Source organism: Hyperolius riggenbachi, chromosome 2 (assembly GCF_040937935.1).
Source record: "Hyperolius riggenbachi isolate aHypRig1 chromosome 2, aHypRig1.pri, whole genome shotgun sequence".
Lineage (NCBI taxonomy): Eukaryota > Metazoa > Chordata > Amphibia > Anura > Hyperoliidae > Hyperolius > Hyperolius riggenbachi.
Window position 1 is genome coordinate 491,009,531 of NC_090647.1, and position 25,003 is coordinate 491,034,533.

The 25,003-nt window shown below is 43.2% G+C and overlaps 1 protein-coding gene across 9 annotated transcripts in view; it reads right to left on the minus strand.

Annotated features, from left to right (window-relative positions):
* DSCAM (DS cell adhesion molecule) overlaps nt 1–25,003 on the minus strand; it is a 635,668-nt gene that overhangs the window by 497,533 nt on the left and 113,132 nt on the right. For all 9 annotated transcript variants that reach the window (XM_068270401.1, XM_068270399.1, XM_068270402.1 and 6 more), the window contains 2 exons: nt 16,443–16,760; nt 10,584–10,721 (listed from right to left, as the gene is read on the minus strand). In XM_068270401.1, the coding sequence (XP_068126502.1) occupies nt 10,584–10,721; nt 16,443–16,760 (456 nt within the window). The remainder of the gene's footprint in view (nt 1–10,583; nt 10,722–16,442; nt 16,761–25,003) is intronic.

Here is a 25,003-nt window from a genome sequence, read left to right on the forward strand (position 1 = left end):
CCATTCTACTATACTATAGCATGATTCCTACCATTCTACTATACCAGAGGTTCCCAACCGGTGTGCCGCGACACATTCATGTGTCGTGGCAGCACCAGCTATGTGTCGCCGCTCTCTGCTCCCCCTGCTCGTCTCCCCCCGCAGATCGCCCTTCTCAGGGCTACAAGAAAATGGCCGCCGCCGTTCACATTTGCAGACATGCGGCGGCCGTTTTCTTGTAGATGTGCACTAACTACAGGCAGAGGGCGGAGGCAGCGCATCGAGGACGGAGCCACGGTGCGAATGAGTGGCTCAGGGAGGAGAAGAAGGGGCGGAGTGGTGGCTATGGAGGGGTGAGTTAGGGCGGGGATCCCCAACCTGCCTGTGGTCCGCGGGACGCTCCCAGTTGGGCCGCAGGACTGTCCTCTTCCCTTCCTGGGGCGCTATACTGGGGCACTATACTAGCTATCCTGGGGCACTATACTGGGGCACTATACTAGCTATCCTGGGGCACTATACTGGGGCACTATACTAGCTATCCTGGGGCACTATACTGGGGCACTATACTAGCTATACTGGGGCACTATACTAGCTATCCTGGGGCACTATACTAGCTATCCTGGGGCAATATACTGGCTATCCTGGGGCACTATCCTGGGGCACTATACTGGCTATCCTGGGGCACTATACTGGCTATACTGGAGCACTATACTGGCTATACTGGAGCACTATACTGGCTATACTGGAGCACTATACTGGCTATACTGGAGCACTATACTGGCTATACTGGAGCACTATACTGGCTATACTGGAGCACTATACTGGCTATACTGGAGCACTATACTGGCTATACTGGAGCACTATACTGGCTATACTGGGGCACTATACTGGCTATACTGGGGCACTATACTGGCTATACTGGGGCACTATACTGGCTATACTAGGGCACTATTCTGGCTATACTGGGGCACTATTCTGGCTATACTTGGGCACTATACTGGGGCACTATACTAGCTATACTGGGGCACTGCAGCATCAGCAAATTGTTTCTGAGCCCCTTATTGTGCCTGCAGCATCAGCAGATTGTTACTGAGCCCCTCATTGTACCTGCAGCACCAGCAGATTGTCACTGAGCCCCTCGTTGTGCCTGCAACACCAGCAGATTGTCACTGATCCCCTCGTTGTGCCTGCAGCACCAGCAGAATGTCACTGAGCCCCTCGTATTGCCTGCAGCATCAGCAGATTGTTTCTGAGCCCCTCATTGTGCCTGCAGCATCAGTAGATTGTCACTGAGCCCCTCATTGTACCTGCAGCACCAGCAGATTGTTACTGAGCCCCTCATTGTGCCTGCAGTATCAGCATATTGTCACTGAGCCCCTCATTGTGCTTGCAGCACCAGCAGATTGTCACTGAGCCCCTCATTGTGCCTGCAGCACCAGCAGATTGTCACTAAGCCCCTCATTGTGCCTGCAGCATCAGCATATTGTCACTGAGCCCCTCATTGTACCTGCAGCATCAGCAGATTGTTACTGAGCCCCTCATTGTGCCTGCAGCATCAGCACATTGTTACTGAACCCCTCATTGTGCCTGCAGTATCAGCAGATTGTTACTGAGCCCCTCATTGTGCCTGCAGCATCCGCAGATTGTTACTGAGCCCCTCATTGTACCTGCAGCACCAGCAGATTGTCACTAAGCCCCTCATTGTGCCTGCAGCATCAGAATATGGTCACTGAGCCCCTTATTGTGCCTGCAGCATCAGCATATTGTCACTGAGCCCCTTATTGTGCCTGCAGCATCAGCACATTGTTACTGAGCCCCTCATTGTACCTGCAGCATCAGCAGATTGTCACTGAACCCCTCATTGTACCTGCAGCATCAGCAGATTGTCACTAAGCCCCTCATTGTGCCTGCAGCATCAGCATATTGTTACTGAGCCCCTCATTGTGCCTGCAGCATCAGCAGATTGTTACTGAGCCCCTCATTGTGCCTGCAGCATCAGCAGATTGTTACTGAGCCCGTCATTGTGCCAGCAGCATCAGCACATTGTTACTGAACCCCTCACTGTGCCTGCAGTATCAGCAGATTGTTACTGAGCCCCTCATTGTGCCTGCAGCATCCGCAGATTGTTACTGAGCCCCTCATTGTGCCTGCAGCATCAGCAGATTGTTACTGAGCCCCTCATTGTGCCTACAGCATCAGCACATTGTTACTGAGCCCCTCATTGTGCCTGCAGCATCAGCACATTGTTACTGAGCCCCTCATTGTGCCTGCAGCATCAGCACATTGTTACTGAGCCCCTCATTGTGCCTTTGTGCCTGCTGCATCAGCACATTGTTACTGAGCCCCTCATTGTGTCTGCAGAATCAGCATATTGTTACTGAGCCCCTCTTTTCTATCATACGGGACGTGTCATGTATATCTGAATGTTTGGCATGATGTGACGTGTCCCGGATATCTGAATGTTTGTCGTGATGTGTCACAACCTGGAAAAGGTTGGGAACCACTGTACTATACTATAGTGTGATTCCTACCATTCTACTATACTATAGCATGATTCTTACCATTCTACTATACTACAGCATGATTCCCACCATTCTACTATACTATAGCGTGATTCCTACCATTCTACTATACTATAGCATGATTCCTACCATTCTACTATACTATAGTGTGATTCCTACCATTCTACTATACTATAGCATGATTCTTACCATTCTACTATACTATACAGTGTTCTCCCCAGGCTCTTTTAGCTGGGTGCTCCACCCGGCTAGATTTTGTGACCACCCGGCTGTAATCGGCTCACCACCTCACCTATTCCTATGTTGTAAGCACAGTTGCCCTGCATTTTCAACTCGCCCCACCCGGCTACTATTTCATGCCACCCGGCTACTATTTCATGCCACCCGGCTGGAAAAAAATTCTGGGGAGAACACTGCTATAGTGTGATTCCCACCATTCTACTATACTATAGTGTGATTCCTACCATTCTACTATACTATAGTGTGATTCCTACCATTCTACTATACTATAGCGTAATCCTACCATTCTACTATACTATAGTGTGATTCCCACCATTCTACTATACTATAGTGTGATTCCTACCATTCTACTATACTGTAGTGTGATTCCTACCATTCTACTATACTATAGCGTGATTCCTACCATTCTACTATACTATAGCGTGATTCCCACCATTCTACTATACTATAGTGATTCCTACCATTCTACTATACTATAGCGTGATTCCCACCATTCTACTATTCTATAGCGTGATTCCTACCATTCTACTATACTATAGTGATTCCTACCATTCTACTATACTATAGCGTGATTCCCACCATTCCACTATACTATAGTGTGATTCCTACCATTCTACTATACTATAGTGTGATTCCTACCATTCTACTATACTATAGCGTGATTCCCACCATTCTACTATACTATAGCGTGATTCCTACCATTCTACTATGCTACAGCGTGATTCCCACCATTCTACTATACTATAGTGTGATTCCTACCATTCTACTATACTATAGCGTGATTCCCACCATTCTACTATACTATAGCGTGATTCCTACCATTCTACTATACTATAGTGTGATTCCTACCATTCTACTATGCTACAGCGTGATTCCCACCATTCTACTATACTATAGTGCGATTCCTACCATTCTACTATACTATAGTGTGATTCCTACCAGTCTACTATACTATAGTGTGATTCCTACCATTCTACTATACTATAGCAGGATTTCTACCATTCTACTATACTATAGCGTGATTCCCACCATTCTACTATACTATAGTGTGATTCCTACCATTCTACTATACTATAGCGTGATTCCTACCATTCTACTATACTATAGCGTGATTCCTACCATTCTACTATACTATAGTGTGATTCCTACCATTCTACTATACTATAGTGTGATTCCCACCATTCTACTATACTATAGTGTGATTCCCACCATTCTACTATACTATAGTGTGATTCCTACCATTCTACTATAGTATAGCGTGATTCCCACCATTCTACTATACTATAGTGTGATTCCTACCATTCTACTATACTACAGCGTGATTCCCACCATTCTACTATACTATAGCGTGATTCCCACCATTCTACTATACTATAGCGTGATTCCTACCATTCTACTATGCTACAGCGTGATTCCCACCATTCTACTATACTATAGTGTGATTCCTACCATTCTACTATACTATAGCGTGATTCCTACCATTCTACTATACTATAGTGTGATTCCTACCATTCTACTATGCTACAGCGTGATTCCCACCATTCTACTATACTATAGTGCGATTCCTACCATTCTACTATACTATAGTGTGATTCCTACCAGTCTACTATACTATAGTGCGATTCCCACCATTCTACTATACTACAGTGTGATTCCCACCACTCTACTATACTATAGTGTGATTCCTACCATTCTACTATACTATAGCAGGATTTCTACCATTCTACTATACTATAGCGTGATTCCCACCATTCTACTATACTATAGTGTGATTCCTACCATTCTACTATACTACAGCGTGATTCCCACCATTCTACTATACTATAGCGAAATCCTACCATTCTACTATACTATAGTGTGATTCCCACCATTCTACTATACTATAGCATGATTCCTACCATTCTACTATACTATAGTGTGATTCCTACCATTCTACTATACTATAGCGTGATTCCTACCATTCTACTATACTATACCGTGATTCCTACCATTCTACTATACTATAGTGTGATTCCTACCATTCTACTATACTACAGTGTGATTCCTACCATTCTACTATACTATAGTGTGATTCCTACCATTCTACTATACTACAGCGTGATTCCCACCATTCTACTATACTATAGTGTGATTCCCACCATTCTACTATACTATAGTGTGATTCCTACCATTCTACTATAGTATAGTGTGATTCCCACCATTCTACTATACTATATTGTGATTCCTACCATTCTACTATACTACAGCGTGATTCCCACCATTCTACTATACTATAGCGAAATCCTACCATTCTACTATACTATAGTGTGATTCCCACCATTCTACTATACTATAGCATGATTCCTACCATTCTACTATACTATAGTGTGATTCCTACCATTCTACTATACTATAGCGTGATTCCTACCATTCTACTATACTATAGCGTGATTCCTACCATTCTACTATACTATAGCGTGATTCCTACCATTCTACTATACTATAGTGTGATTCCTACCATTCTACTATACTATAGTGTGATTCCTACCATTCTACTATACTATAGCGTGATTCCTACCATTCTACTATACTATAGTGTGATTCCTACCATTCTACTATACTATAGTGTGATTCCTACCATTCTACTATACTATAGCATGATGCCCGCCATTCTACTATACTACAGTGTGATTCCTACCATTCTACTATACTATAGTGTGATTCCTACCATTCTACTATACTACAGCGTGATTCCCACCATTCTACTATACTATAGTGTGATTCCCACCATTCTACTATACTATAGTGTGATTCCTACCATTCTACTATAGTATAGCGTGATTCCCACCATTCTACTATACTATAGCGTGATTCCTACCATTCTACTATACTATGGTGTGATTCCTACCATTCTACTATACTATAGCATGATTCTTACCATTCTACTATACTATAGCGTGATTCCTACCATTCTACTATACTATAGCATGATTCCCACCATTCTACTATACTATAGCGTGATTCCTACCATTCTACTATACTATAGCATGATTCCTACCATTCTACTATACTATAGTGTGATTCCTACCATTCTACTACCTGTAAGAAAACAAAAAGTGCCCCTAGGAGTGGCACTTACCTCAGGAAGGGGAAGCCTCTGGATCCTAAAGAGGCTTACCTCTTCCTCCTCAGTAGAGGGGATCCAGTACTGGGACTCTTGAAGATCTGCTTGTCGGTGGTGCACGCATGTACACTAGTTACTCTCCATTCTAGCGGAAATAACCGGGCCTGATCGGGTCTGATCTACTGCGCAGGTGCAGACACCTCATGCCTGTGCAATAGAGCAGACCTGGTTATTTCCGCCAGAGCACAAGTCGCTAGTGTGCCTGCGTGCAGCAGCAAATTGTTTGTTATTGCTTTTTCTGTCTGCAGGTCACAGCACACAATTTGGATGACTAAGGAGGACGGGGAAGGTTTATTAGTACCATAGGGGCACTTTTTTCTTTAACATGAAAGATTTATGGGGTGAAGTAGGAACAAAAAATTATGGTAGAAATCACGATACACTAGCAACGCATAGTTATTTCAGAATCTCTTTTGTAAGCTGAAGACAATAATGCTTTATGTTCACATGTGCCAAAGTGCTTCACAAAATATATATTATAAAAAAAAAAAAAAAAAAAAACACATTTTCAGCAAAATTGACAAGACCAGCCGGGTTTACTGTCTGACATTTTGTCAGCGTTCACCATGCCAATAAAGTTCATTCACTGACAAGATGCAGAAAGAGGCTGCCATTTTGCTATGAGCCAATAACAGATGCACAGAGCATCAATTCACAGGAATACAGCAGAGATAATGTCACACATCACAGATGAACTACGCCTTCGTGTGCAACTCTGGGCCACTTTGTACAGCCGTTAATACGTTCACATTCTAGGGAGGAATTTGTCAGAAGGCGATTCGCACTAGCTGCAAATGCTAAAATGGTCCCAAAATGTATGACAATTGAACCTATGTAGTTTGTAAACCTGTTTGGCAAAAGAAATTTTAAAAACAATCACCATAAGCAACACATGACCCAGTATTCTAGAATATGAGCCCATCGTGTTTCCATACTGCACAATTACAGCCAATTAAAATCACCATAAGCCATCAGATCTCATGTGTTGTAATGTAACTTTATAAACAGACCAGTTTGAGAAACAAAAAAAGTGTGGTGCATTTTTTATTATGGAAGAGGGCTCTACAATCACATTGTACAATCTAGAGTGGTTCAAAGTACCATATGTAATCAAATTAACCTGTTAGCAGTTTCAAACGAAATGTTTAGTTTGGTAACTGCTGTGCACCCTACACCTCTGCAGGCAAATCTGGTTTAGCTGCCTAATGCAGCCAAACGAGCGGGTGGCAGGGAGCAGTTATAGTCACCTGTTCTGGATGGCTTCTTCTCTTCCTACAGTGGCGGCTCTGAACTCCCGGCAGCTCTTCTAGGTCTCGATCACATTATATGACATGATCGGGATTCAGGGGATTGATGGAAGAGATGAAAGAGACTCTTCCATCAACCCTCTTTCACCACCGGGTGGCGCTGTAACGCTGACACAGTCCCCTGGATCACGGTCACGTCATACCATGTGATCGGAACAGAGAAGCCATGTCGGGGTTTCATTTGCCGCCACAGTGGAGGAAGAATTAGCCGATTCAAGTTGTCCGGACAGGTAACTATAATTAGGGCCCGTTTCCACTGTAGCGTTACGAAATCGCCGGCGAATCACCGCAGGCAAATCGCATGCGGGTGCGATTCCGCATGCGTTTTTTGCCGCGATTTCGCATGCGATTTCGCATAGGTAAGGCTGTATGCGATTTTAACCATGTCACTGCCTGTGTGAATTAACATGGGTACCTATGCGAAATCGCATGCGAAATCGCGGCAAAAAACGCATGGGGAAAACGCATGCGATTTCCCTATTAAATACATTGTGTGCGATTCGCCTGCATTCCACACGCAGGCGAATTCTGAGGCCCCTACCCTGCAGATTTTTTCTGCACAGAAAAACGTGCGGGGAAACGCACAAGTGGAAACAGTCCCATCCACTTCTACTGACTGTGCGGATCCGCATGCGTTGCCCGCATGCGGATTCGCGATAGTGGAAACGGGCCCTAAAAGCTCCCTGCTGGCCCACTCTGCATACCCTTCTAGCCTGCCAGGTTGGGGAAGACACACTCCCCCAGCAGCAGGGAAAATTCAGCCCTTCAGCCAAATAAAGTTTTACGGTACTTATCCGTTAGCCGGGCGCATCCGGCAGGTGGCGCTAATTACTATTCCCCCTCCAGGCCGACATGGATAGTAGGGAAAGATGTAACTCTGGTGGAGTTTTGTCGCCACCTAGAGGATGCGCCCGGCTAACGGATAAGTACCAGTTTTACTTTACACTTGAAGTGAGAGGGATATGGAGGCTGACATATTTATTTCCTTTTAAGGAAAGACAAAATGATCTGCACCAGCCATTTTAAAACAGTGTGCTAGAACCCACCTCAAAATATTGTACATAGCAAGGCAACACCCCCCCCCCCCAAAAAAAAAACAGAAAAGAGGGGAAAAAGGCCTAAAACAGTGCCACTCAATGTCAAAAGTGTAATGCTTTATTTATTCCATAAGTATATAGCAAAAAAGATTGTTATAAACACTTAAAAAGCAATACATTTGCAACCACCTACCTGCATAATAGATATATGTGTATAAATACGATGTTTAATCACATAATAATAAATTGACACACTTTATTCCATAGACCAGAGGATCATATTGGATTGCATCAGTCTAGCAGTTCACAATTGGGACCCTACCTAGACCATGAAACCCCAGTTATACAATAAAAAAGTGTGTATCTCTAATCTTATTTAGTGCTGATGAAAGTACCAGAGCCAACTTTAATCAAAAAGAACCAAATAAAAATATAACAGACCACAATCTATCTGAAACGCTAATTATGGTGATTGTGGGACTATAGGTCCCCCGACGTGTTGCGGAAGTCCCGCGACAAATGTCGGGCTGCCTGGTGGACACAACCCCTGCATTCTGCGGGAACAGTCACCCCATGATCTCCCTGGCTTCATTCCTCCAACAAACCTGGGCTAAGCATTCTGCCATCATTTAAAAGGAAATAAATATGGCAGCCTCCATATAACTTTCATTTCAGGTGCCCTTTAAAGCAGTAATTGTTCCACGACTATTTCTCTATTGGGGGTCTCGCTTCACTTCTCATAAAAGCTACAATCCACCTTAAAGAGACACTGAAGCGAACTAATTTTGCCCATTTTACCTTATAATTTGCTTCAGTGCTCTCATGACAAGTAAACCGCCGCAAAACGAGGCCTGCAGAGCCCCCAAATGCCCGGGGGGATAATCCAGCCGGCATTTCCTGGAAGGGGCAGAGCTTTCAGCTTCAGCTCTGCTCCTCCTGATGTCAATCGCGGCGGATCGCCGCCTCTCCCTCTTCCTTTACAGAGAGGGGCGGGGAGAGGCGGCGATCCGTGCGGCGATTGACGGCAAGAGAGGCAGAGCTACAGCTCATAGCTCTGCCTCTCAGAGCAACAAAATCCACGACCAAGTTGGTCGTGGATATTTGTAGAGGGATTTGGGGGCTCTGCAGCCCTCGTTTTGCGGCTGGGATGCGGCGGTTTACTTGTCATGAGAGCACTGAAGTGTCTCTAAGGGAACTTTAACTGAGAGGGATATGGATGTTTCCTTTTAAACAATACCAATTGCCTGGCAGCCCTGCTGATCTCTTTGGCTGCAGTAGTGGCTGAATCACACACCTAAAACAAGCATGCAGCTATTCCAGTCTGACTTCAGTCAGAGCACCTGATCTGCATGCTTGTTCAGGGGCTGTGGCTAAAAGTATTAGAAACACAGGATCAGCAGGAGAGTCAGGCAACTGGTATTATTTTAAAAGGAAAAATCCATATCCTTCTTAATTTAGGTTCCCCATTCGCAAAAAATTTAAAATATGTGCATATAAAACGAACATTTCTCCCAGAGTAAAATGCACCATAAATTATTTTTCTCCTATGTTGCTGTCACTCACAATAGGCTTAATCTGACAGATGTGACAGGTTTTGGACTAGTCCATCTCCTCATGAGAGATTCTCTGTGAAAAACGAAAAAAGGCAGACTCTCATAATAACTTTATCATTTACAAAATCACACCATGGAAAATATATACAGTATATATATATACAAAGATGCTCAGCCTTTCTACTGAGCAACTACCATTCAGTAAGTGCATTTGTAAATAAAGAAATACCTGATTACCCCACATGAGGAGATGGAGTAGTCCAAAACCTGTCAGAACTTCCCAACCTACTGTAAGTGACAGAGACATAGGAAAAAATAGATTTAAAGTGCAGTATACTCTGTGAGAAATCTACATTTTATATGTGTGTATTTAAAATTTTGCCCTTTTTTTTGCAATTTTTGTACTTTAAGAAACACAAATGGCTGCATCCATTGTGTTAAGATGACAGGTCCACTTATATACACTACAGCCCAGAGTCAATCACCAAGCAGCACTATCACATTTCCTCCTACTACACAGTATGAACCAGCTCAGCAGAAGCACGGTAACAAATAAACTGGATCAGGAGGTTTAGCAATCCTGAGAGACAAAACCTAATTAGAAGGACGATGAAGAAATTAATCACAGACACCATTGCCTCACTAGTGGTAGCCAGGAGCCAACAGGAAACACCCAGCGCATACACATATCACAACCCCCAGGTGGCCTGCAGCAAGCAAGACTCCCTCATTCTCCTCAGGTGAAACACTGACAAGTATAGTTATACCACATGGCTGCTTACCTGAGACAAGTGAGACTGTGTCCTTCTCCCAGGAGACGTAGGCCTCCACTGGGGAGGAGATAATGCACTTGAAGACTGCTGCATTGCCTCTCATGGCTTTCTGATCTTCCACTCGGACCGTGTAGGCTTCCCGTAAAACTACACAAAGAACAAGGAAACACAAATATTACCAATATATATATATTTCATGTCAAGTTAAGGCAAAGAGTAACAAATAATACACAGTGATGAAAGGTATCTGTGTACACAGACAGTAAGGGCTTATTTCAAACAGATGACACCATGGGGTATTTGCAGGGCAGTTTTTAGGCGTAGACAAGCCTTGCAGACAGCTGCTTGAGGGGGCACCAATTTAGCAGACTGTGCTTTATGGAATTGTACTGCGCAGCTGCTAGTTCCAGTAAACAAGGAGGTTACATTATGGTGCCCAATAGAAAAGCGCCATAATTTTATCTCCTTGCCACTAATCGTGGTTTTTACTATTGCTGCCCATGGCGGCGCCATTTTTACAGGCGTTCATCCTGTGCAATTTTTATCTGCTTCATTGTTAGGTGGGTTGAGTGAGTTTGAGCCTGTGAGGTGTATATGGCCGGGTGATAACGTGTATATCCTTTATAGATTTGTTTTGAGAAACAATATTTTTGTATATATCCTATCAAATGTATCATTGCTTTCAGAACAGCCAGTTAATATAGTCTTCAGATTTTACAGACTTCCTTTACTTATGTTTAGTGGGTGGGTCAGGCAACAGCTGCCTTGACTTGGGCACCAAAATGGCCAGAAACAGCCGTGGGTGTTTGCATCAATGTTCCATCGCTATTACCTCCTGCACTGCAGCTACTGTTAACATTTGCTCACTGCATTTGCTTAGCGTTGGGAACCACAATGCATCGGCTGGAGTATAACACAACACTGATGACTGGAAAACACTAGAGAAACACTGTTGTGTATTTAGCAGGCATTTGCTGCACCATAGATGTATCCTGCAACAGATTTTCTTTCACTGCTTGGTTAATGCAGTGCCAGGACATTAAAGAGACTCTGTAACAAAATGTTCATCCTTATTTCTTCTATCCTATAAGTTCCTATACCTGTTCTAATGTGCTCTGTCTAACTGCAGCCTTTCCTACTTGCACAGTGGCTGTATTATCTCTGTTATATGATCTAATCTCTCCTCCGTCGGCTCTGTCAGGCTGAGGCAGTCAGGCTGGAATGTGCTGTGCTGCTTGTGATTGGCTAGAAGCTATACACACCCTCTCCAGGCCCCTGCACACTCTGTATGACTCACACACTGAGCTCCTCTCAGCCTATCACATGCTATGTCTTTTGTTTGTAAACACTGCATACAAATGTCAATTACAAGCCAGGATTGCAGCAGGGAGTGGCAGAAACAGCACAGAGGGGCCCAGGAGAACATAATGAATAGAATGGTATGCTTTTTATTGTAAGAATTTTACAGTACAGATTCTCTTTAATAAGCATCCAAGTGAATTGCCCCTTCCTCAGTGTTCCTATACAGTATTGGGAAACTCATTCCTCCAACAGCAAATAGATGAAGTGAATGAGTCCTGCGGATAGCATATCTTGTAAGATGGCTATTGCAGTCTGTGAGGGGGAGGGTTGTATTTATAGCAAATCAGGTTTAACATCATTTCACACTGCTGTAAACCTAACTCTGTCTTTCTATACTTAGGGCCAGTTTACAGACCAGAAGAGCGCCACCTTCCTAAAGTCATTGGGTTCCGCATCGTGCTCGGACATTTCATTTGAAATTTCCTATAAACTAAACAATTGTTCCCTTTTGAAAATCATAGTAATTTCTATAGTTTTCTTTCCATACAATGTACATACGTGGCCTCCTTTTCAACTTCTGTAAGGTTGAGTGAAAGAAGGGACCTTTATCCAGTTATAAATGAAGGGAGTTCAAAATTGGGGCTGTGCTCTAGAAGCATGTATGTATGTTTTTTACATAATTTAAAGAGTAACTGCAGTGAAAATAAAGTAATGAACAAAAGTGCTTATTTTTTACAATAATTATGTATAAATGATTTAGTCAGTCTTTGCCCATTGTAAAATCTTTCCTCTCCCTGATTTACATATTGACATTTATCACATGGTGACATTGTTACTGCTGGCAGGTGATGTCATAAATACATAGAGAGGTCCAAAGCCAAGGCGATGGCCTAAGGAAGGCCTGCACTTTTGGCCAACAGGGTACAAACAGGTGGGGGTGGAGTTGGCGATGCAATTACATTCTCCACAGCTTACAGCATGGAGGTGAGTATTCTAAAGACCCATTTACCTATTCTATTTGCGGATCCAGAGTTAGCGCCAATAGTGGAGGGTAACTGTAGGTTTGTCAGCAAACGCGCACCCACACTGGGAGATGTACTGTCCCCCAGCTTAAATGAGGACTCCAGTCCAGGGCAGGGGGCCACATGGTTGAGGTACCAGGGATCCTATAAGTGTGGGGTAAGAACGTGCAAGTACTGTAAGGTGCATGCCACAGGTAATGCTCCTGTGTCCTTCAGTAATGGAAAACCTTTCGTCTCAAACAATAGATTAACTGTGGCAAGAAAGGGTTGGTGTACCTTATTAACTGCAATGCATGGAAAAAGCAGTATGTTGGGTGCACCACTAGACCACTAAGGGCTAGGATTTAGGAGCATTACTGTGGGGCTGCAAATGTTAACTGCCTGAACCCCTCTAACGTGGCCAGACATTTTCGGTCATGTCACGGGGGTGACTTAACTCACTTTTCTTTTCAGGGGTTGGAGAGAGTCCATTTGGATAGTAGGGGTGGGGACTTTGAGGAAAAAATTGTTGGAACATGAAGTGAGATGGATCTTTAATCTGGACACCAGGGAACCCAGGGGGCTTAACTACAGATGGGATGTGAATCTGTTTGTGTGATTGCTATCCTGGGCGTGTGAGTGGTGTCCAGATTCAGGTCTCTCTGGTACTTTCTTTAGTTCATGGCTTTTGTTGTGTTCATGCTTATATTTATGTTTATATTTATCTCCGGTTTCTAGAAGTGTGATACCATGCTTGCACTTTGTATATTGGTGCTTTTCATTCCCTCCCCCCTCCCCTCCCCCCCCCCCCCCCGCCATCTGCTTCTCCCTTTCCTTCCTTTCCCCTTCTGTTTCTTTGGGGGTTATGTCCATTAATTGATAATAGGTTGGTCCCCACTATCATTATGGTGTCTTTTTAAACGTAATCTTAAATGTATATATGTATGTTTATGTACAATATGCTGGAGCCTACTCCCCTACCACCAGGGATATTTCCCTTTAATCTTTTTGGTCACCTGTTTGGGTGTGGTGGCTTAGGGGGGTGTGGCTTCCAGGTGTTTAAGATTCTGTGTGTTTTATCACTTTAGCTACGACTAATGACCCAGTAGGGTCAGAAACGCGTCAGCTTGCATGCTGTTCTATTTTTTGCCATTTTCTAGATGATTTAATAAAAAGGACTGGTTTTACCTATGGAAGTGTGCGGAGGAATCTTTTTATCATCTCGCAGTGAAAATAATGTAATGAACAAAAGTGCTTATTTTTTACAATAATTAGGTATAGATTAATTAGTCAGTGTTTGCCCATTGTACAATGTTTCCTCTCCCTGATTTACATTTTGACATTTATCACATGGTGACATTTTTACTGCTGGCAGGTGATATCAGTGGAAGTAGCTGCTGCTTGCTTTCTTGGTAGTTGGAAACAGCTGTAATTTCCCACAATGCAACAAGGCTCCCACAGTGTGATGTCAGCACCATGGTCCTTACATCATACAGTGGGAGGGATTTTACCACAATAACAGCCATACAGAGCCCCCTGATGATCCGTTTGAGAAAAGGTAAAGATTTCTAATGTAAAACGGGGTATCAGCTACTGATTGGGATGAAGTTCAATTCTTGGTTACGGTTAAACTATAATAATAGAATTGTATTCCACAGACGAGTAAATATTGACAGTAAAAGAAAAAGAGAAAAAAAGGAGGGTCCCCCAGAGGGAGCGACACCTCATGTATCACATAGTATATACTGTAGACATAAGATTCAGTGCTCACAAATTATTAGTTCCCTAAAGGTTGCCATACACATCAATTTCAGTTGATATACAGCCAATTCAATTGCTCTGATTGGATCGGTGAAAAAACGGTGCAGTATTTGGCATGATCGATCGACCGAATTCCAGCCGAAATCAGTTGATTAGGTCAGTTGGACCAGAGGGAAATTTTTGGCTGATCGGCAGAAGATCGGGAGCGTGTCATTAGCGGCGTTCGATTCGACGACCAACAAAGCTATGCTCACCTGTCTTCCCAGGTCTCTGCTTCTCCTCGCAAGCTGCTCCGTCTTTTTCACTTCTTCGCATCTGTATGACGTAATGCAGAGGCTAGAGAATACTAGAGTCCTATAGTTGTCATAGTGCCCCTAGTGTGCATTACATCACACAGGTGCCAAAGAACATGGAGGTGAAGGAGATGGAGAAGCCAGCGGGGAGAAGAATAGAACAAGACTATACAGTGGACAGGTGAGAACTACATGGTGTGTGTGGGGGGGGGGGGGGGGGAGAATCTCAGTGATTCTCTGTACATCACCAAATCTCAGCGATTCTCTGTACATCGCCAAATCTCAGCGATTCTCTGTACATCACTAAATCTCAGTGATTCTCTGTACATCGCCAAATCTCAGTGATTCTCTGTACACCGCCAAATCTCACGGATTCTCTGTACATAGCCAAATCTCAGCGATTCTCTGTACATCGCCAAATCTCAGCGATTCTCTGTACATCACCAAATCTCAGCGATTCTCTGTACACCGCCAAATCTCAGCGATTCTCTGTACATTACCAAATCTCAGCGATTCTCTGTACATCGCCAAATCTCAGCGATTCTCTGTACATCACCAAATATCAGCGATTCTCTGTACATCACCAAATCTCACGGATTCTCTGTACATAGCCAAATCTCAGCGATTCTCTGTACATCGCCAAATCTCAGCGATTCTCTGTACATCGCCAAATCTCAGCGATTCTCTGTACATCGCCAAATCTCAGCGATTCTCTGTACATTACCAAATCTCAGCGATTCTCTGTACATCGCCAAATCTCAGCGATTCTCTGTACATCACCAAATATCAGCGATTCTCTGTACATCACCAAATCTCAGTGATTCTCTGTACATCGCCAAATCTCAGTGATTCTCTGTACCGTCACCAAATCTCAGCGATTCTCTGTACATCGCCAGATCTCAGTGATTCTCTGTACATCACTAAATCTCAGTGATTCTCTGTACATTGTCAAATCTCAGTGATTCTCTGTACATTGTCAAATCTCAGTGATTCTCTGTACATCGCCAAATCTCAGTGATTCTCTGTACAGCACCAAATCTCAATGATTCTCTGTACATCACCAAACCTCAGTGATCCTTTATAGGTGATGGAATCTCAATGAGTCTCCATAGAGCACTGAATCTCAGTGAATCTCTTTAGGCCCTAAAGAGATTCACCGAGATTTGGTGCGCTACAGTATAGGGCACCAAATCTCAGTGAATCTATGTAAAACACCAAACTTTAGTGGATCTCTATAGAGAATCAAATCTTACTGAATTTCCACTGAGCAGTAAATATCGGTGGCTCTTTGGAAACAAAGAAAAGCATTTTAAATGCATGAAAAACACCCTCGAGTCTCATGTATTACTGCTTCTAAGCCAGAACCCTCAATATACCTGCATAACTTGTGTTACTTTAAACAGTTCCTGTAATTCTAACATGGTTGATCTGGCAGAACATGCTTATTACATTTTGCATGAGTTAAACAAGCGTGAAATGAGATCCCCCTTTATATATATGTGGCTACTTACCGGCCTTAATGTGGACATCCTGACTCCTGATTTTCCCTGAAGGGTTTTCGGCTGTGCAATAGTAAGTATTATCATGGATTAAGTTATTAAAGCTTGAAGGAGGGAAGGGGAAAATTTGGAGAGTGCCATTGGGGTGGACGTGGCGGATCCCAGGGACATCGTAGATCTCCTCGCCCGTTGCTAGGTACCATCTGAGCGTTACACGAGGGACTCCTTCTGCAGGGCAGGGTACCAGAGCCCCCGTGGTGCTAGCAAATACTACCTCTTGCAGAGATGCATTGATAAAATATAGGCTGGCGTGTAGATCTTCACTAGAAACTGAAAGAGAGAGAGAAAAATAAACTACTGTTAAAAAATGCAAATGTTCAGCAAAAGTATTATAATACACTATTTATTTAAAACCCCTAAACTGCCTAAGGTAAGCACACACTGGATTCACATACCTCTGTGCGTTTTCCAATCCCTTCTCCCCAACCCCCATTCATCCCCCTAATGCATACTTGTCAAACTCTGGCCCATGGGCCAAATCTGACCCTCAGATCCATGAAATGTGGCCCTCAAGTGGTTTCCCCACTTTGCATTATGTTTGGCCCACTCTAGACCACCAGGGCAGCTATATTGGAGGTGAAGCCCTAGAACACCAGGGAAGTCACATAGAGGAGGTAGGGGAAAGCACTAAACACTAGGGAACTGTATAGAGGAGGATGGGGCCCACTAGACCCCAAAGAACTGTGAGGGGGGGGGAGCCATTAGACAGCAGGAAACGGAGGTAGGTGGCCAGTAGACATTAAGGTTGGCCCACAACTTGGTCCCAGTCTTCAATTTCAGTCCACTTCTGAATTTGAGTTTGACAGCCCTGCCCTAATGGGAGGGTAATAGGAGGGAACATAACTGCTGGCCTGCCTCTACCTGCCTGTCTGAAAATATGACTTTAGCCGAAAGTCAAATAGTTTAAGGAGTGATTATAAAGGAGGGGTGGGGGGGGGGGTGCAAGTAAAGATACAAACAATGCACAGAGGTATGTGAATTCAGCATGGACATAGATCTGTGATTAGCATAGGAAGTTTTGCCTCAGGTCCAGTATCCTTTACATTAGAAAAAGAGAACTATCAACATATACAAATACTACCCAGGATTTTTCATAATTCACTATCAAAAAGTATCGTTCCATTTCAATGTGAGGTTTTGAAAACGGACTATAAGCTCGAATGGCATTTTCCCCAGAAAGCGTCAGTACACTTTGCTGCTCAGAACTACCCATCTTCCAGCAGGAGCATTTAGGTGTATGAAGCAAGAACCCTTGTAACTTCTATTCAGCACCTAGTCTAACCCAGCAGCTGGCTTTATTTTCAGCACCTAGACCAGCAGTTGGCTTTATATTCAGCACCTAGTCTAACCCAGCAGTTGGCTTTATTTTCAGCACCTAGACCAGCAGTTGGCTTTATATTCAGCACCTAGTCTAACCCAGCAGTTGGCTTTATTTTCAGCACCTAGACCAGCAGTTGGCTTTATATTCAGCACCTAGACTAATACAGCAGCTGGCGTGGACACGTCCATTTGACAGTTTTTGATAAGAAATGGTTGTTTTGTGTAAAGAAAAGAAAAAGGAAGCGAAGGAAAATAATGATTCTATCAATCATGTATTATATACAGCGGAACTGAAGGTATTGCTTATACTCAACAAAAGTAGAATAGTAAATATTAAGTGCATGTATGACACACCTTTGCCAGTTTGCTCGATTTGCTCCGGATATAGTAAATACAGCCTGTCCCTCTTTCCTTATGTCCTAAGAGTGCAAATACTAAATAGCTCAGCCCATGAAAAATTTCCACTTATTAGTTGATTAAGCTTTAAAGTGAAGCTTATGCGACATGATGAGACAGACATTTGTATGTACAGTAGCAAGCATACAAATGCCTAGGATGTGTTCCTTTTCTTCTTTCTCTGCCTGAAAGCGTTAATATCCAGCTATGCAACTGTCAGTTTTTCTCCAGTCACCCAGTCAGACTATAGCGTCACTGATAAGGAATTACAGCCATAAAATACTTTACAGAATACAGAAGCTCAGTTCTCTGCCAAGAGAGGATAAATAAAAAAGGCCAATCAGGGCCGGGCCGAGGCATAGGCTGGAGAGGCTCCAGCCTCAGGGCGCAGTGTAGGAGGGGGCGCACAATTCATTCAGCTGTCATTCCTAATTGTGTATAAAGCAGAAAGAAATAAGAAAAGGGGATACATAGCAGTGACTGCAAGCCAGATAACTAGATATTAAGGTGTTGGGGAGGTTGTGGGCCCTGTGGCCCTCTTAGTCTAATAGCAATCAGTGTGTGACGGCTGGGGTGGGAGGGATGGAGGGGAGCACTTTGGTGTCTCAGCCTTGGGTGCTGGAGGACCTTGTCCCTGCTCTAAGGCCAATAGTTCATATACTGTATTTGAGCAGTCAGGCACAGGACAGACTGTTTCACGGAGCTGAGACAAAACAAACCTGTTTTTTTAAACATAACAAAAAGTTGGGAGATACCTAAAAGTAAGTTTTATTAGTAGAAGGATAGATATAATTGTTTATCTCATCTCTTTGTTTTCATTTAAGTTTCACTTTAAAGAGTAACTGTCTGGCATAAAATAAAAAATCAATTCTTTATTTTTATCTGGTAAACAAATAATAAGAAGTTTTCCACATTTTGGCGCATTATTGCCACAAACATGAATCAATTTTATTGGAATTCCACATGAAAGATCAATACAAAGTGGTGTACACGTGAGAAGTGGAACAAACCTCATACATGATTCCAAACATTTTTTACAAATAAATAACTGCAAAGAGGGGTGTGCGTAATTATTCAGCCCCTTTGGTCTGAGTGCAGTCAGTTGCCTATAGACATTGCCTGATGAGTGCTAATGACTAAATAGAGTGCACCTGTGTGTAATCTAATGTCAGTACAAATACAGCTGCTCTGTGGCGGCCTCAGAGGTTGTCTAACAGAATATTGGGAACAACAACACCATGAAGTCCAAAGAACACACCAGACAGGTCAGGGATAAAGTTATTGAGAAATGTAAAGCAGCCTTAGGCTACAAAAAGATTTCCAAAGCCTTGAACATCCCACGGAGCACTGTTCAAGCGATCATTCAGAAATGGAAGGAGTATGGCACAACTGTAAACCTACCAAGACAAGGCCGTCCACCTAAACTCACAGGCTGAACAAGGAGAGCACTGATCAAAAATGCAGTCAAGAGGTCCATTGTGACTCTGGACGAGCTGCAGAGATCTACAGCTCAGGTGGGGGAATCTGTCTATAGGACAACTAATAGTCGTGCACTGCACAAAGTTGGCCTTTATGGAAGAGTGGCAAGAAGAAAGCCATTGTTAACAGAAAAGCATAAGAAGTCCCGTTTGCAGTTTGCCACAAGCCATGTTGGAGACACAGTAAACATGTGGAAGAAGGTGCTCTGGTCAGATGAAACCAAAATGGAACTTTTTGGCCAAAATGCAAAATGCTATGTGTGGCGGAAAACTGACACTGCACATCACTCTGAACACACCATCCCCACTGTCAAATACAGTGGTGTGAAAAACTATTTGCCCCCTTCCTGATTTCTTATTCTTTTGCATGTTTGTCACACTTAAATGTTTCTGCTCATCAAAAACCGTTAACTATTAGTCAAAGATAACATAATTGAACACAAAATGCAGTTTTAAATGGAGGTTTTTATTATTTAGTGAGGAAAAAAAACTCAAAACCTACATGGCCCTGTGTGAAAAAGTGATTGCCCCCCTTGTTAAAAAATAACTTAACTGTGGTTTATCACACCTGAGTTCAATTTCTGTAGTCACCCCCAGGCCTGATTACTGCCACACCTGTTTCAATCAAGAAATCACTTAAATAGGAGCTATCTGACAAGGAGAAGTAGACCAAAAGCACCTCAAAAGCTAGACATCATGCCAAGATCCAAAGAAATTCAGGAACAAATGAGAACAAAAGTACTGTAATTGAGATCTATCAGTCTGGTAAAGGTTATAAAGCCATTTTTAAAGCTTTGGGACTCCAGCGAACCACAGTGAGAGCCATTATCCACAAATGGCAAAAACATGGAACAGTGATGAACCTTCCCAGGAGTGGCTGGCCGACCAAAATTACCCCAAGATCGCAGAGAAAACTCATCCGAGAGGCCACAAAAGACCCCAGGACAACATCTAAAGAACTGCAGACCTCACTTGCCTCAATTAAGGTCAGTGTTCACAACTCCACCATAAGAAAGAGACTGGGCAAAAACGGCCTGCATGGCAGATATCCAAGGCGCAAACCACTTTTGAGCAAAAAGAACATTAAGGCTCGTCTCAATTTTGCTAAAAAAAATCTCAATGATTGCCAAGACTTGTGGGAAAATACCTTGTGGACCGCCGAGACAAAAGTTGAACTTTTTGGAAGGTGCGTGTCCTGTTAAATCTGTCGTAGAAGTAACACAGCATTTCAGCAAAAGAACATCATACCAACAGTAAAATATGGTGGTGGTAGTGTGATGGTCTGGGGTTGTTTTGCTGCTTCAGGACCTGGAAGGCTTGCTGTGATAGATGGAACCATGAATTCTACTGTCTACTAAAAATTCCTGAAGGAGAATGTCCGGCCATCTGTTCGTCAACTCAAGCTGAAGCGATCTTGGGTGCTGCAGCAGGACAATGACCCAAAAGACACCAGCAAATACACCTGTGAATGGCTGGAGAAAAACAAAATGAAGACTTTGGAGTGGCCTAGTCAAAGCCCTGACCTGAATCCTATTGAGATGTTGTGGCATGACCTTAAAAAGGCAGTTCATGCTAGAAAACCCTCAAATAAAGCTGAATTACAACAATTCTGCAAAGATGAGTGGGCCAAAATTCCTCCAGAGCGCTGTAAAAGACTTGTTGCAAGTTATCGCAAATGCTTGATTGCAGTTATTGCTGCTAAGGGTGGCCCAACCAGTTATTAGGTTCAGGGGGCAATTTCTTTTTCACACAGGGCCATGTAGGTTTTGAGTTTTTTTTCTCACTAAATAATAAAAACTATCATTTAAAACTGCATTTTGTGTTCAATTATGTTATCTTTAACTAATGGTTAACGGTTTTTAATGAGCAGAAACATTTAAGTGTGACAAACATGCAAAAGAATAAGAAATCAGGAAGGGGGCAAATAGTTTTTCACACCACTTTATGGTGGTGGCAGCATAATGCTCTGGGTGTGCTTCTCTTCAGCAGGGACAGGGAAGCTGGTCAGAGTTGATGGGAAGATGGATGGAGCCAAATACAGGGCAATCTTGGAAGAAAACCTCTTGGAGACTGCAAAAGACTTGAGACTGGGGTGGAGGTTCACCTTCCAGCAGGACAACGACCCAAAACATAAAGCCAGGGCAACAATGGAATGGTTTAAAACAAAACATATCCATGTGTTAGAATGGCCCAGTCAAAGTCCAAATCTAAATCCAATCGGGAATCTGTGGCAAGATCTGAAAACTGCTGTTCACAAATGCTGCCCATCTAATCTGACTGAGCTGGAGCTGTTTTGCAAAGAAGAATGGGCAAGTATTTCAGTCTCTAGATGTGCAAAGCTGGTAGAGACATACCCTAAAAGACTGGCAGCTGTAATTGCAGCAAAAGGTGGTTCTACAAAGTATTGACTCAGGGGGCTGAATAATTACGCACACCTTACTTTGCAGTTATTCATTTGTAAAAAATGTTTGGAATCATGTATGATTTTCATTACACTTCTCACATGTACACCACTTTTGGTCTTTCACGTGGAATTCCAATAAAATTGATTCATGTTTGTGGCAATAATGCGCCAAAATGTGGAAAACTTCAAGGGGGCCAAATACTTTTGCAAGCCACAGTATTATACAGCACTGGACATTAAATAGGAAAACAGAAATCAATAAATAGGGGTAACTGACAACACTAGAACAAAATAAGAAAACAAGGTATTATAGCCCTGGAGAATTGCGTAAGTGGCCACCAATGCTCGTGCAGTGGAGTGAGGGCCTTAAAGGGAACCTGAAAATTGTTTAAAATAAACACATGACGTAGCTGCAAATGAATATTACATACTTACCTCACTGTCAGTTCCTCTCAGAAGCTCACCATTTTCTTCTTACAGCGAGCCCTTCCAGTTCTGACAATATTTTGTCGGAACTGAAATATACCAGTTGCTGTCAGTTATATATCAGCAGCTGTCAGTTACAAGTGAATGTGTAAGGTAATGTCCATGTTTCCCTATGGCTCAAGTGGGTGATATTACAGTTCAACAGTGTGTTGACCAGGAAGCTGTTATGGAGTAATGGCCCTTTTTAAAATGGAGGGCAGAGAATTCCATTGATCACAGTGGACAAACGGGAAGCAGGAGAGGAGAAAGAGATTGAGGAGTAGACTACATGGGATGGACGTATGACCAGTGTATGGTTATTTTGACTTTTTATTTTCAGTTCAGGTTTTCTTTAAGGCACGTACACATGTGCAACTTTTCTGCATGATCAACCAAACATGAATGACCACACAACCAAGCGATTGCAGGACTTGGCTTTTCTGCACATCAACCAACTGTACAACCAATGCATTTGCATACAAGCGAACGACATACTGCGTGATATGGCAGCATTCAAAACAATTACAAGTTGTTCAAACGACTTTTACACATGTTGCCAACTGCACAATATCAGCGCAACAGTCGTGTAAGTTCAGCTGCCTGTTGGATTGGGCCTGTTATCAGTCACCCGTCTAGTCCTTTGTCACACATTCACATGCCCAACTATCGTTCAACAGACCAAGTTGGGATGATAGCTGGGCTGAAAAGATGCACATGTGTATGGGCCTTAAGAGTCCAAGTTATTCAATGAGTCAATGGGATGAAGGCAGAATAAAGAGAGAACACCATCAAGTAGGATACACAAGGGAAGGGGGGGGGGGGGGACTTGCCAAAGGCTTTCAATCTAGGTAGGGGGGGGATAGGGACACACTAGGTAGAAGACCAATGTATGGGTGATCAGCAGAGAGGTTTAGGACATTGATGAGGGAGAGAAGGCCATTGTGAACAGGAGTGTTTTGAGACCAAATGGGGCTTGGGAAGGAGTTCCAGAGAGTAGGGACAACTCTAAAGAAGTTCTGGAGTTGCGATTGTATGTGGTGTTATGCTATACAATCTAGTGTGAGTCTCATTTGATCACTGGTGCTGTGCTCTATCACTACTGATTGATGTAATCCTATAGCGGGGTACCTCTCACTCATCTTCCCCCTTTTCTTCTCTATAGAACAGAACAGGCTAACCAGCAAAGTGTCTGTACAGCGATCACTGCTGATCTGTCTCCCGAAATGATCACTACACGTCATTTCAGGAGGAAGTTACTTACCCTCTGTATATAGATTAACATGTGACCCCCCTCCCCCCCCCCCCCCCCTTTGTTGTGAGCAGTTGCTATGCACCCAACATCATACGAGACACAAAACCTTCCCGTTAATTACCACCTAATATCCTGAGCTTTATCTTTCTGCTCTGATGGTCTGCTGGAGAAACAGGCACAGCAATTAAAGCGTAAAACTATTATTTCCAATGACCAGGCAATGCAACACAAGCTGCAATTAGTGGCAAAGATGTCAATTACGCCATCAGCAGAGGGATTCTGGGGACGTTGCTCTGGTTGTCATGGTAGGATTGGATTTTCACACACGTAATACCAGTTTCCCTGTGCCCAAAAGCCAAGCTACTAGGATCAGGGATGTTCAGCTTTAGTCCCCCTAGTGCATATGGTCTATGGATGTGGTTTCTTTGTTGAAAACTCACTTAGGTTTATTTCACAGTGGTCAGCTGCGTTGCAGAATAATTCTGTATGACAACTCACTGCCCATACAATTCTATGGACCTGTCCCCTGGACTATCAGTATCCATATATAGTAAATGCTACAAAGCCACATTGCAATTCCCACTAGAGGTTAGTGATGGTCATGTCTAGGAGAACTCATTGAAAAGCATGTGATTTGTTTGATCAGCTGATAGATTTGCAAAGCTCTGATTTGCTGTAATCACATCCTGCTTTAGCACATGATCATGCCTAGCAAATCAGGGACTTACATATCTATCACTTGACCAAACTGATCACATGCTTCTCCGTAAGTTCTCCTAGGCATGACCACCAGTACTGGAAATGCCTAAATAAGTCAGGCTCATAGGGACATATTCAGAAAATATGTACGGTAAATTCAAAAATGAAAAAACCCAGAGCAATGGCACATTGTGCACCCTGAAACACTGTGTACACGACTGACAGGGAGAACCAAAAACTGTCAAGGACAGCCACACTGTCAGCAGGGGAGGGAAACTGTTTGTCAATGATTAACACTGTTCAAAGCATATAGAAAAATGATCATTAGTAGCATAACACTAATGAAGAGCAAATATAGTGGATAAAAGGGAGCGCATGATGGACCTCTCTGATCCAGGGGCCCCACAGAAGTCACAACCTTTGCATTCCCTACTGATACGTTATTAACTGATAGCAAGGAGGCTTGTGCTGAGAGTGCAGCACTTCCCTGCCTACATTA